Source organism: Micropterus salmoides, unplaced genomic scaffold, assembly GCF_014851395.1.
Source record: "Micropterus salmoides isolate LMB-PRFRI ecotype aquatic unplaced genomic scaffold, ASM1485139v1 Ms_hic_scaffold_1, whole genome shotgun sequence".
Lineage (NCBI taxonomy): Eukaryota > Metazoa > Chordata > Actinopteri > Centrarchiformes > Centrarchidae > Micropterus > Micropterus salmoides.
The window spans coordinates 5,642,967-5,654,743 of NW_024040040.1; the positions used below are offsets into that span (position 1 = coordinate 5,642,967).

General features: G+C 39.8%; 2 protein-coding genes across 3 annotated transcripts in view; both read right to left on the bottom strand.

Moving 5' to 3' along the window:
- Positions 1-8,515, bottom strand: part of LOC119910112 (nucleotide-binding oligomerization domain-containing protein 1-like) — a 1,078,472-nt gene extending 1,069,957 nt beyond the window's left edge. The window contains exons 1-3 of one of the 2 annotated variants that reach the window (XM_038728633.1): positions 7,617-8,515; positions 7,167-7,435; positions 1,637-1,870 (exon numbers count right to left, since the gene is read on the bottom strand). In XM_038728633.1, coding sequence (XP_038584561.1) covers positions 7,288-7,435; positions 7,617-8,479 — 1,011 coding nt within the window. In that variant the 5' untranslated portion in view covers positions 8,480-8,515 and the 3' untranslated portion in view covers positions 1,637-1,870; positions 7,167-7,287. Of the gene's footprint in view, positions 1-1,636; positions 1,871-7,166; positions 7,436-7,616 lie in introns of those variants that run through there. The other variant, XM_038728552.1, reaches the window with a different exon arrangement.
- The window catches only part of LOC119901604, a 46,953-nt gene that overhangs the window by 17,295 nt on the left and 17,881 nt on the right, over positions 1-11,777 (bottom strand). The window lies entirely within an intron of this gene.

An 11,777-nucleotide genomic window follows, 5' to 3' on the forward strand; every position in this document is an offset into this window, starting at 1 on the left:
CAATATTGATATTAAACCACTTGATCAAAATCCTCTCATTCACTCCTCTTAATCATTCATCGTTCAAATATCCTGCTCAGTAAAAGCTCTTTTCTTGGCTATATTAGAGTCAGGGAAGCCAATAAATGAGCTCCAATTCAGCATCCATGACCAATCACATGTTGGGATTAAAAATATAAACGATTAAGAACTCAAAATGTGAACCACTTTAAATAGAACCACTTTAATGTGGCTCATTAATATCAGTGTGTTCGTTATAGCTCCACTTAAATCAATATATTGGTCAACACTAACACATTGATGTACTTAGAGGGGAAACATCTTTTAATGCAGGAAACTACTGCTTCATCCCTGAGATTTGCTAAATTACAGCAAAAAGCTGTAAAACAGTAAAAAAGAACATCAGTGGTCCTGAAGAAGAACTGAACTCCTCATCATCCACACAATGGTGATGGTCTCTGTTGCTGACATTGATGGAGCTTGTTGGATCACATCATTATAGCTGAGTCTCCTTCCTTTTTACTGAGTCCATAGATGACTGATGAAAACAGCCTCAAAGGAACAAACTTGGTGCTCGAAGGAGTAAACATGTCTCTGGACTCGTTGCTAGGGGGGTTTGATCTGCACAGAACTCTGGGTAAAGTAGGAATAAACACATTGGGCTGTGTGGAATAAAACAGCATGACTGATCACCTTCACCTTCAAACTAATGGAGTTTCCAGAAATGTCCACTGAAGTCATGTGAAGTACAATTAATTTACCTGAGCTGTGAGATATAAGGAAGACACTGTAGGAAACTCCTCACTTCACTCTCTTCATCTGAACAGCCTGTCAGCTCCACTGGTTTCTTCTCTGGTTGGAGTTTCAGCACTTCCAGGAGGATGGAGGTCTTTCTCTCTGAGAGGTCTATGGACCAGACTGCAGGAGCTGACTGGAAAACTGACTGTAATGATGAAAGGACTCTCAAGCCTGTTTCAGGATTATACGAGTACAGGTCCAGCAGGAAATCACACCTCTTCTCTATAAGAGGAAATGTTGATATCTGCACACTGATGATAACAGCTCCAGTATCTTCTCTCCTGTCTGCTGTTCTCTCTCTGCTGCTGCACAGAACAGATTCCCAAAGAACTTGACTTCACCTGAACCTCTAAACCGCTGAGAGACACTGGAATGAGAAATTAATATTTTGTTATGATCTGATGTCAACAGCAGAAAAACAGCCATGCATTACTGATATGGAGTTTATCTGCTAAAAGCCTACAAACATCTGCTGATGAGCAGAATACACTAAAATAAATCAACCTAAAACTCAAGTAACAATTTCCAACACTAACGTACTGCTGAGAGACAGAAAGACCAGCTAGTGTGTCTGGTAAGACAGTGTGCCCCCCATCCCAGCTACCACCCAGGACTGTCATTCTGTGAATCCATTTACCTGAGCTGTGAGATATAAGGCAGACACTGTAGGAAACTCTTCACTTCACTCTCTTCATCTGAACAGCCTGTCATCTCCACTGGTTTCTTCTCTGTTTGGAGTTTCAGCACTTCCAGGAGGATGGAGGTCTTTCTCTCTGAGAGGTTTATGGACCAGACTGCAGGAACTGACTGGAAAAGTGCTCTCAGTTTTGGAATGACACTTGAACACCCTTTACTCTTGATGTGCTGATAAAAATCAAGAAGGATGTTATGTAAGTCATTGTTCACAGAAAACAATGAGAGAAGTTCGTTCACTACTCTGTGAAAGCTCTCTCCTTTGTAAAGTGCTGCTCTCAGGCATAAATCCAGTAACAGCTCCTGTTTTTCCCTCTCCAGTGTCCCCTGGCTTTGTTGCTGGTCCTGTAATCCTGGACCTCTGTAGGTCCACCTGAAGCTTTATGATAACAAACACATGTATCAAAAAGTGCATTACTGTAAAACTGTAATTTAATTGAAATCTATGCACATAAAGATGTAAACAAAAACAATGTTCACACTGTGCTAATCATTTGCAAAAATCTGTTGGTGCTACTATTTCTGCATTTTTTTTAACATGTGTTTAGTATATTATTTCTTTATTAGAACAATGCTTCTTGGCAAAAACTCCTATACCATTGGAATGCCCGTTTATTTCCCTTTTAAATGGTGCCTCATGTGTAAGGAACATGTATTTGTGGGAGAAGTACGCAATTAACGGTTATCGGATCGGTGGGAAAAAAATCCATATCATGCATCAACAGAATTTAGTTTTTAATTTATTTCTGTTGACTGCTATGTAGCAGAAGAATTACATTTAATTTAATTTGACCATTAAAGCTACCATGTACCTTAATAGGAATGCATACAGATAGAGAGAGAGGAGGAGAGATGAGCTCAGCGCATCATGGGTAATCCCCGGCAGTCTAGGCTATTGCAGGAAAACTAAGGGACGGTTCAGGACTCAGCAGAGCCAGCCCTAACTATAAGCTTTATCAAAGCATAAAGTCTTAAAGGTTCAGTGTGTAAGATTTAGTGGCATCTAGTGGTGAGGGCTGTGAATTGCAGCCATCTGTCCAGTCTACCACTGCCCCCTACCCTTTCAAACAGCGTAGGACAGCTACGGTGGCTGACACAGCACAAATGATGTCTCTTCTGAGACAGCAGAGATTGTCCAGTCAAGAAATTAGGTTGTTTTAGGTATATTTATTAAGAAATTATATTTACTTAATTATTCAGTAAAACTATATGTTATTGTGACTTGGCCACTGACAGATAAAATGTAAGCCAAGAGTGTGAAACACCGTCACTGTTTCTGCACCACAGTCCATTATAAACCACACATTAGATACAGTTTATACAAACATTGACAAGGGAAAGACATTCATTCTCTCTGTGATTATGGACCCTCGCCAAATCTGCCCGCCAGCAATAATATCTGGCCCGCTGCCAGATTATGGTGCTTTGATAGCTGCAAAAAATATAAATAAATAAATGCTTTGATGGCGGTGCTGAAATAGATCTCAGTAATGACAGCAACAGTTACTCACAGAATCACTTGCTCTTTAGTGGTTTTGCCCACAAAATAAAAGCGTGAGAAGCTTGTTTACTGTAATGCTTTATTTGGAGTTGAACTGAGCTTTTACTTTGAAAAATTCTGAATGACATTAAAAGAGTCTGCTTGACACACCTCTGAAAGAGCCATCCCCCTAAATGTCCTCTGCCTGGAGATACTGGGGAAATGCAAAAGTGTCCGTAGGTTGATGGATGTGGATCAAACACCGAAAGAAAAACAGTGCAGTGCATACCGTGATCTGAGAAACATTTGCTGCAGAATCCATTTGTTGAAGAGAGAAAAAGATGTTGTCCCAACGTGGGATCAAACACTGAACCACTGGGATATGAGTCCTGCACCTTACTGACTGAGATAACCTACATGTTGATGTAATTAAATATAAAACCTTATATTCTCACCCAAGATCTAATGGTTGAAAATATTGCTCCAATGCAAAACTTATTTGCAGACCCCTGCTGTATATTATTACTACTTCTTCTTCTTACGTACTGTACGTAGACATAGTAAACATAGTGAACATAGTGAAGAGTGTCTGCACTGCCTGAATTCTACCAGAAGTAAAACAAGAACAACGTAGTAACGAAACGTGCTCTGTAGTGCTGTTTGTCCATTTTCAGCTACTGTAGAAACATGACGACGCAACATGGCGATGTCCATGGAAGAAGGTGTCCGCAGTTATGTAGATATAAATGTCTCATTCTACGGTAATAAAAACATAATGGGTTATTATGAAAGGTCTTTATACACCACTGAAAACATAGTTATGGATCTTATATTGCATTTCTATCGATAGAAATATTACACACTGAACCTTTAAGCCTACTTTTAAATAGGAGACTGTAGGAACCACACTTAACTCTGCATTCTGGGAGAGCAGTGTTATAGTGGCGTAATAAGGTACAATGAGATAATATGTAAGGTAAAACACATTATTGTGACATACTGAAATTCAATCTCTGCATTTAACCCATCCCAAGTATTAGGAGCAGTGGGCAGCCAACCAACTCCAGATTAAGATTTAAACCAGTGTCTTCATCAATGCTCTGACTGGGGAACCTAACATGTTTTCTCTACGGAAACTGGAGCACCTGGAGGAAACCAATGAAGACACGGGAGAACAAGCAAACAGAAAGGCCCAGGATGACCAGGGTTCAAAAGTGAGACCTACGTGCTGTGTGTCCACAGTACTTCCACTGGACCACTGTGCCTGACCTTTAAGGACTTTGTAGGTGAGCCGATGGATTTTAAATTCTGGACTTTACAGGGAGCCAATGCAAAGAAGCTAAAACAGGAGAAATGTGATCTCTTTTCCTGGTTCTTGTCAGAACATGTGCTGCAGCATTCTGAATCAGATGAATAGTCTTAAGTCTTATTAGAGCAACCTGATAATAAGGAATTGCAGTAATCCAACCTAGAAGTAACAAATATGTGGACTAGATTTTACACATAATTTTGAGACAGGATGTTCCTGATGTTTGCATTGTTACGTAGGTGAAAACAGACAGACCTTGAAATTTTGTTTGTCGCTTCTCACCTCATTTATTACCTCAAACACTTTCCTCATGAGTTTTTGGTCTCAGTCGCTAAATTCAAGTCTTCGTCAATACAGCATGATTGTTAAGTGTGGTTTTGTGTTCATGTCTTCCCTGTTTAAGTCCGTTTTGGTTCTGTGTTTCTCTGTGTAGCATTGTTATTTATTCAGTCTCATGTTCTAGTTTACTTAGTATCTGTCTTGTCTGTTTCTTAGTTCCTTGTTCTGTGTATTGTATACGTGGATCAAAAACAACATTGGTATTAAGATTCAGGATTGATGTTGAGGAAAAGTGTGTTTTTTGCAATAATGAAACTGAAAGCATTTGTCATTCATTTTGTGTGTGTCAAATATTTCTTTAAGAACACGACTTTATATATTTACGAAAATAAATATCTTTTATGAAAAGAATGATATTCATTGTAAAGAAAAGCCTATTTATTTGAATCTCTTTAACTTAGCCTATATGAAAAATGTTACATTCACATATACATTTCAATATAAATCATATGGGCTACGTTGTTAACCTGTGAATGGTGACGTGACAATGTTAGTGTAGTTTCAAAATAAAAAATCCTACATGTTTATCGGCGAAGTCACACGGAACACAAATTGAAAGAAAGGTCCCCCATCGTGCAGCAAAGTGTGTTACACACCTTCAACAAGCCAGCATTGGTGCTGACTCGACATTTGAGGGTTTAAAAACCCACTACCACTCTGCCCTCATTGGTTTCGGATGGCACTCAATGTGGCGGACCCTCCGCATGAACGCGCAAACGGATTGGAAGTATGTAGGGAAAGAGCATGTGACCGGAAATCGATCTCAGCAGTCCATCTTGAAGGACATATTAATTCTTAAAATGCACATCGAGGACAGAGGAGGCTTGCTGGAGGAGCTATAAGCGAGGATCCATCAGTGTATCCTTTGCGGAAGTCTTTTCAGCCACTCTGATGTTTACATGAGGCACGACAAGCAGCTGGACCAATCCGGAGCCGGAGCAGGACGCTTGCAATGTTCCTGTTAAATTCATAAGTTGTATCAGTTAAGCCTATTAAAAAGAATCAAATGCGCTATCAAACTTTCTGCCCTTCATCGTTTGTGTAGCGCCTCACAAAGCGCTGTTCTAACCGCATTCCTTAATGTCATTTCACTTAATATCACTGATGTTATTGTTGAATGTCATGCAGGATTGTAAAAATGAACATTAAATAGCGGCTGGATGAAGCGTCTCCCCAGTGACACTGTGCACATTTACGCACGAGCCACAGCAACATAAATTAATAACAATAAATCTCCCGACACGCCGACAGGATCGGTGTTAATTCATCCAGTTTCATACAGTAAAAGTGTTTGGAGTAAGCAGCTGTCCTCCTGATCAACCCTGAGCTCCATCAGAGTCTAAACATGGATTATAGAAGCCGAAAGTTTAATTCTGTTTCCTCTCTCTGACCTGTCAAGTTTATTACTGCAGGTTTTTTCTGTTTTGTCCCACGGTATTTGCAGTGACATTACTGCACAGATAGAAACGTTTAAATGACTGACCGCAGCCTTTCTAATCACCAAAGTAAATCATTAAAGAAAACACTTATACATCAATATAACACACAAGAAAGAAATCGCCTGGAAAGCTACAGGGACCGGCGGAGGTGGGGGTAAAACGTCCATGCAGATGCTGGTCTCTAAATCTGATAAAATAATTAGTTGGTGGGGGGCAGGTGGAAGATTTATGCATATAGGCCTATATGAGTTTTGTTAATGTCCGAGCCGATCCGCATCATCACAACAGTTCAGCTGCTATAATCGTGACAAAACAGCTGCTGAAGTCAAATTATTAGGCTGCAATATCAACCAGACCATTCAACACTGATCTGTTTCATGTTTTAATAGTGTTAATAGTTATTTTCTAAATTATGGTCCCATTTAGAGGGAAACAATGATATAGCAGGGTATGCTTTTATGCTTTGTTAGTTGTTACACAGCAGCCTGTGTGAATCCTTACCCAGCTCAACCCTCTATGAGACTTTGGTCACTTCCTGTCACAAAAAAACAAGATCCAAACTGAAGGCTTCAAAAGAGTGGTCCCCAAACCAATGGGAGACGTCACGGTGGCTACAGTTTTTATACAGTATGTGATCCCGGCTCGTGGACTGCTGTCGTGCTGTTTTAAAAGATTATGTCTAACTGTTTGTGGATTTGGTGTTACAATGGCTGTGTTGGCTACACTGGAGCGCACCTCCAGACAGCACATTCATTTCAGATGCTGTTCTCTCATAATGTTTGCCATGTATTAAGACTGAGTATCTGGAAACAGACTTGCATCTCTCACTACAGTAAGTGCTGAGTTAAATAATTATTTTTTCAATTTCCCTTTAATATTTAGTATAAATTGTGAAAAGGCCTCTCTCTCTCACTCTTGCTCTCTCTCCCTCCCCACATGAACCTGTCCAGGGTTCTGAGGGTTTTTATGATGTATCGCATCCAAATCTGCAGGTCTGATCTGATGATGGAAGTGGCCCCAAAAAAGGATTTATATTCAACATTAATGGTTTTACAAAAACATAAAAGTTAATGCGGAATCAGCATCACACAAAACAAAAGCTACATACCTGAGTGAGTGGATGTAGGGCAAAGCCTCTAAGAGAGAATCGCACAGACTTTGGCAGGCAGGAGTTTCCCTGTCCCAGTGGAGGCAGATATTAAGCTGCGTAGTGATCTTCTGCATGACTTTTACTGCTCTTTCAAACAGCCGTCTTTACCCTCAACTGGAAGGTGCAACTGATTTCCATCCAGGCTGAGTAAGCTGATGTGGTCCATCTGCCATCTGTCCTCACTGAGAAGGAAAATCTCCCACAACTGCCGTGGCAGAGGACCACACCTGTAATTTAAGAATAAGACAATTTCCACATTTAAAAAGTAATAGAGTAGAGTGATAGTAAAGTTAATAAAATAGCCTGTTAGCCTCTTGGATTAATTAATAGACACAAAGACAAACTACTACTTAATTAGATGTAACCTAAACAGTATTTTAAGAGATTTAAGCAAACGCTCACACATACCACTGGACATTTTGAAGGCATCCTAACAGTCGTCTCATTCCTTGCTCTGACACCATGACGTCCTCCAGGTTCAGCAATATTTTCCTCTCCTTCGACTGAGTGACCACGTAGGCCACAGCAGAGCAAAGGTAAGGCTCGAGACTCTCTCCACTGAGATCAAGATGGTAGTCCAGTTTCTCCAGGAAGTTGATGCTCGCTTCAGGACACTGGGACTCATACAAGCACTGACATAAGAACAGTATGTCCACATCAAGCCCACTGTCCTCAGTATCATCCTCGTCTTTCTTACTGAGACAAGGGAAAAATGTGGTTATCAGTTCCTCGAAGAACCAGTCAGACGTGTTCTTGAGCTCCTGAGCTGGAATCAGATGCTTCATCAAACTAGGGCTCTTGTCAGTCAGCAGTCGACACATGAAAGGGATCAGATGTTTCATGTGTTTCTTCTCCTCAGTGAGGCTCTGCTGAAAAACATCCCTGATCTTATCTGGATTCTTCAGCAGCCACAGTGCTGCAAAAAACTCCTGCATTGTGTAATGGAGAAATGCATGAGTGGTGATTATCTCAGTGGGGGCCACTTTGATAACAAGAGGTTTCATGAAGGAGAGGACGCAGCTGTCTTCACAGGGCAGTTCTGTCAAGTTCACAGTTTTTTCTACAGTTGCTTTAAAAGCAAACTCGGCCAGAGACAGAATTTCTTCACTCCTGTTGTTGATGAAGGAATTTAGATCTTTGGTTTTTGTTTTGTTGATTGTTTGAAGGCAATGACGAACAATATTGATGTAGATTTCAGTTACAGTGCATGGCTGTGGAGAGTCTTCTGGTGTCTCTGATGAAAAGCAGACAGCCACCATCAGTGCATACATTGGGACATGGCAAAGAGTTAACAACTCCAGGTTGCTCAAAACCTTCTCCTGTTCTTCTCCTAGAGTTGCAGATAAATGTTTTTATGGTCTGCTCACTAAAGCCTTTCACTTCCACTCTGAGGAAGTCCTCAAAAGGAAGTCTTCTTCATCATCTGGTCTGCATGTTACGATGATCTTGGCATCAGGTAGTAGGTCCTTCTCTACAAGTCTCTTCACCACTGATGAAGAGAGATCTGTGATTCCATCAAAAATGAGTGTAACATTGTCAGAGTTCTTCTTTATGTCCTGTAAGACCTCTTCTTTGCCTTCATCTGGCTCACTGATCACACTGAAAAGAAGATCCTCCAGGCTCTTGGCCATCATGATGTGGGATGTTTCTCTCATGTCAAAGTAGAACATGTAGTCGAGCTCCTTGTTGTCTCTTTCTGCCCAAAGTTTCAACATTTCGTGAGTGAGTGCTGTCTTTCCAATTCCAGGCTTACCAACCAAGAGGATGTTTTTATCTGTCTTCAGCAGGTCACTGGGGGAAATGTCTGGTCTGTCCTCAGGGATGTATGTCCTCAGCTTTTTAGGGCGACTCATCTTGCTCTTCTTGTTCTTCAATTTCTTTATTTTAGATGGAGAAACACTTCCTTGTGTGTCTAATACAAGAGCAGCGTACGACAGATCAGGCTTTTTGTTTCTGTCAAATTGAATTTTGTTTGCCTTCCAAAACTCATTTGATATTTTTTGTGCTTTTGACTTCAAGTTTTCCTGGTATCTGTGGCACGGACTGGAGCCTAAAATAAAAACAGTGAGAAAATATAGGAATATAACTGATTTGGCCTTACTCTAAAGTAGGGCTGCACCTTTCCAAAATTGATTAAAATAACTTATTTATTGATAACTCTAAATATTTGTTTTTTTATTACCAATTTAATATAACAATTAATTTATCCTAAATAGCCTAAATATAAAAAACTTCATTAGTCATATATTTATTTAATCATCCTGAAAAAGAGACACATTAAAATAATGATATTGTGAGTATAATTTCCACATCACTGCTGTGTTATGATATTAAAAATAATAACATATATAAAATATATCAATCAATCAATTTGTCAATTGCTGGATAAGAAAAATACAGGACTTCCGATTCAAAAGGATTGTTGTGACACAGATTAATTTAATCACTGTTTGTCAACCCTGTCCTGAACTGGAGAATCATTATTTTTACCGAAGAATATGACTTAAAACATAAAGGTTCGGTGTGTAAGTTTTAGTGGCATCTAGTATTGAGGGTTGTGAATTGCAACCAACTGCTCACTGTTCATTCATGTGCTCCTCGGATGGTCCCGTTTCCCATTCATTCTAATGGCAAAATTCCACATTCATAAATGTAAACTTTGTAGCTTTTCTCTATGAGGATGTGCATTATGTCAATAACAACAACAAAGACTGTGAAAACAACATATGGTCCTCTTTTCTCTTCATATAATATAGGCCACCCCTGTCATCTTATATATTTGTATACGGTTCTGTATCCTGTACTTCTTTATGTCCCATAAACACTTTATTCCTTTTTTTGCAATAAAGATCTAAGGATGAAAAAGATTCAGATTATTCTGACACATGAATGCACCATCTGTCACTCCTCACCGCTCCCTTTCCAAGCCCGTAGGAGAAGCTACGGTGGCTGTCATGCGCTGTTGGCTCTTCTGGAAATAATACATGTAGTCCTCTATTTGTTGAAATTCCAAGTCTCTTATTACTTCTAATAAACCAGACAACTACAACTTCTACAACTTCTTCTTCCTCCTTCTTCGTTCGAATTTAAGTAGTGATGAAAAACGTTCTGTAGAGTAGTTACATGTAGAGTAGAAACATGGCGACTTCTATCTACACACTACGTATGTAGACAGAAATGTCACATTCTAAGGTAATAAATACATTATGGTTTATTATATAAGGTCTTTACACACCACTGAAAACATAGTTATGTATATCATATTGTATTTCCGTAATTAGATCCTCAAAAATTATAGCGACTGTGGGCAACGCTTAAATATTTGCAGCCACAATGGACTACACACTGAGAGAAAACACTGCGACGCGCTAAAATCATTTATTACACTTCAACACATAAAAGTACAACTGGCACTGCAGTTACCAAGTGATAAAATTGCTGTGTGAGTGCAGTCAACAGAAAGTGTTTTGAGCTCCTCTCTCCTCTTCTTTCTCTCCCTCTGTATGCAACCTCATCCGATTATTGCATGTTACTAACTCGACTTCTCCAATTTCCAGTAGTCTTGTGCTTTCTCGTCCCTCTCCTCTCTCCTCCTATTACTTCCTGCAGGTGTTTCTGGCTGTGGAGCTGTGCTCGACACCCTTGGCTACAATTATTGTTACTAGTCCTACTGTTGGGGTTATACCGTGTAGCCACATGGTGGCGCTATAATTAAGACTTAAAAATGCAAACTTTGAAAGGCCACGCTCCTTACATCGTAAGTCCAATTGACTTAAAATTTCTCACACAGGTGCAGCTCAATGTGCTCTACAAAAAGCCTCTGGGACGATTCAGGTGCGCCAATACATTTTTCTGCCATTTTGAATTTTTTGAAAATCACATTTTCTCCTCCTAGACTGTAGCTCCGATTGCCACCAAATTTTCAGTGATTCATTATCATTGGATCAAGCCTATTAAAAGTTGTATGAAGCATGTCGATATCTCAATAACTTTTCAAGATATGGACCAATGAACTTTGAAAGGGGCATGGCTCTAGACATAAATGACCACAATTAGCAACCGCACGGCCAATCATCACAAAACTCACAGGATATGTTCAGATAGGGCCTCGGATATACCTGGACAGTTTGATGTACATACGTCACTTGTGGGAGCTACAAGCGCAAGACAGGTGCATTGCATTACACAAATTATACTATAAATCACATGTTCATTCTCCAATCATCACAAATCTCTCAGGATGTGTCCTCATAAGTAAGTGAAACACTCCCTGAAACTTCCATTCAAATCGAACACCTGGGAGCACTATAAATGCACACAATCAGCAGGGGATAAAGCACAAAACAGGCTGCAAAATGCATACTCTTTGCCCAATCAACACAAAACGTGCAGATATGTCTACATAAGCACCTCACACATACACTGGAAGTCTCATTCAAATTGACCTCTAGGAGGCGCTATAAATGCATAATAATTGGATGTGGAATGAAACAAATCAAGCTATAGATCAGAAAATGCTTGTCCAATCACTACAAAACATCAAATGTGTTTCATAACAATATTGAACCT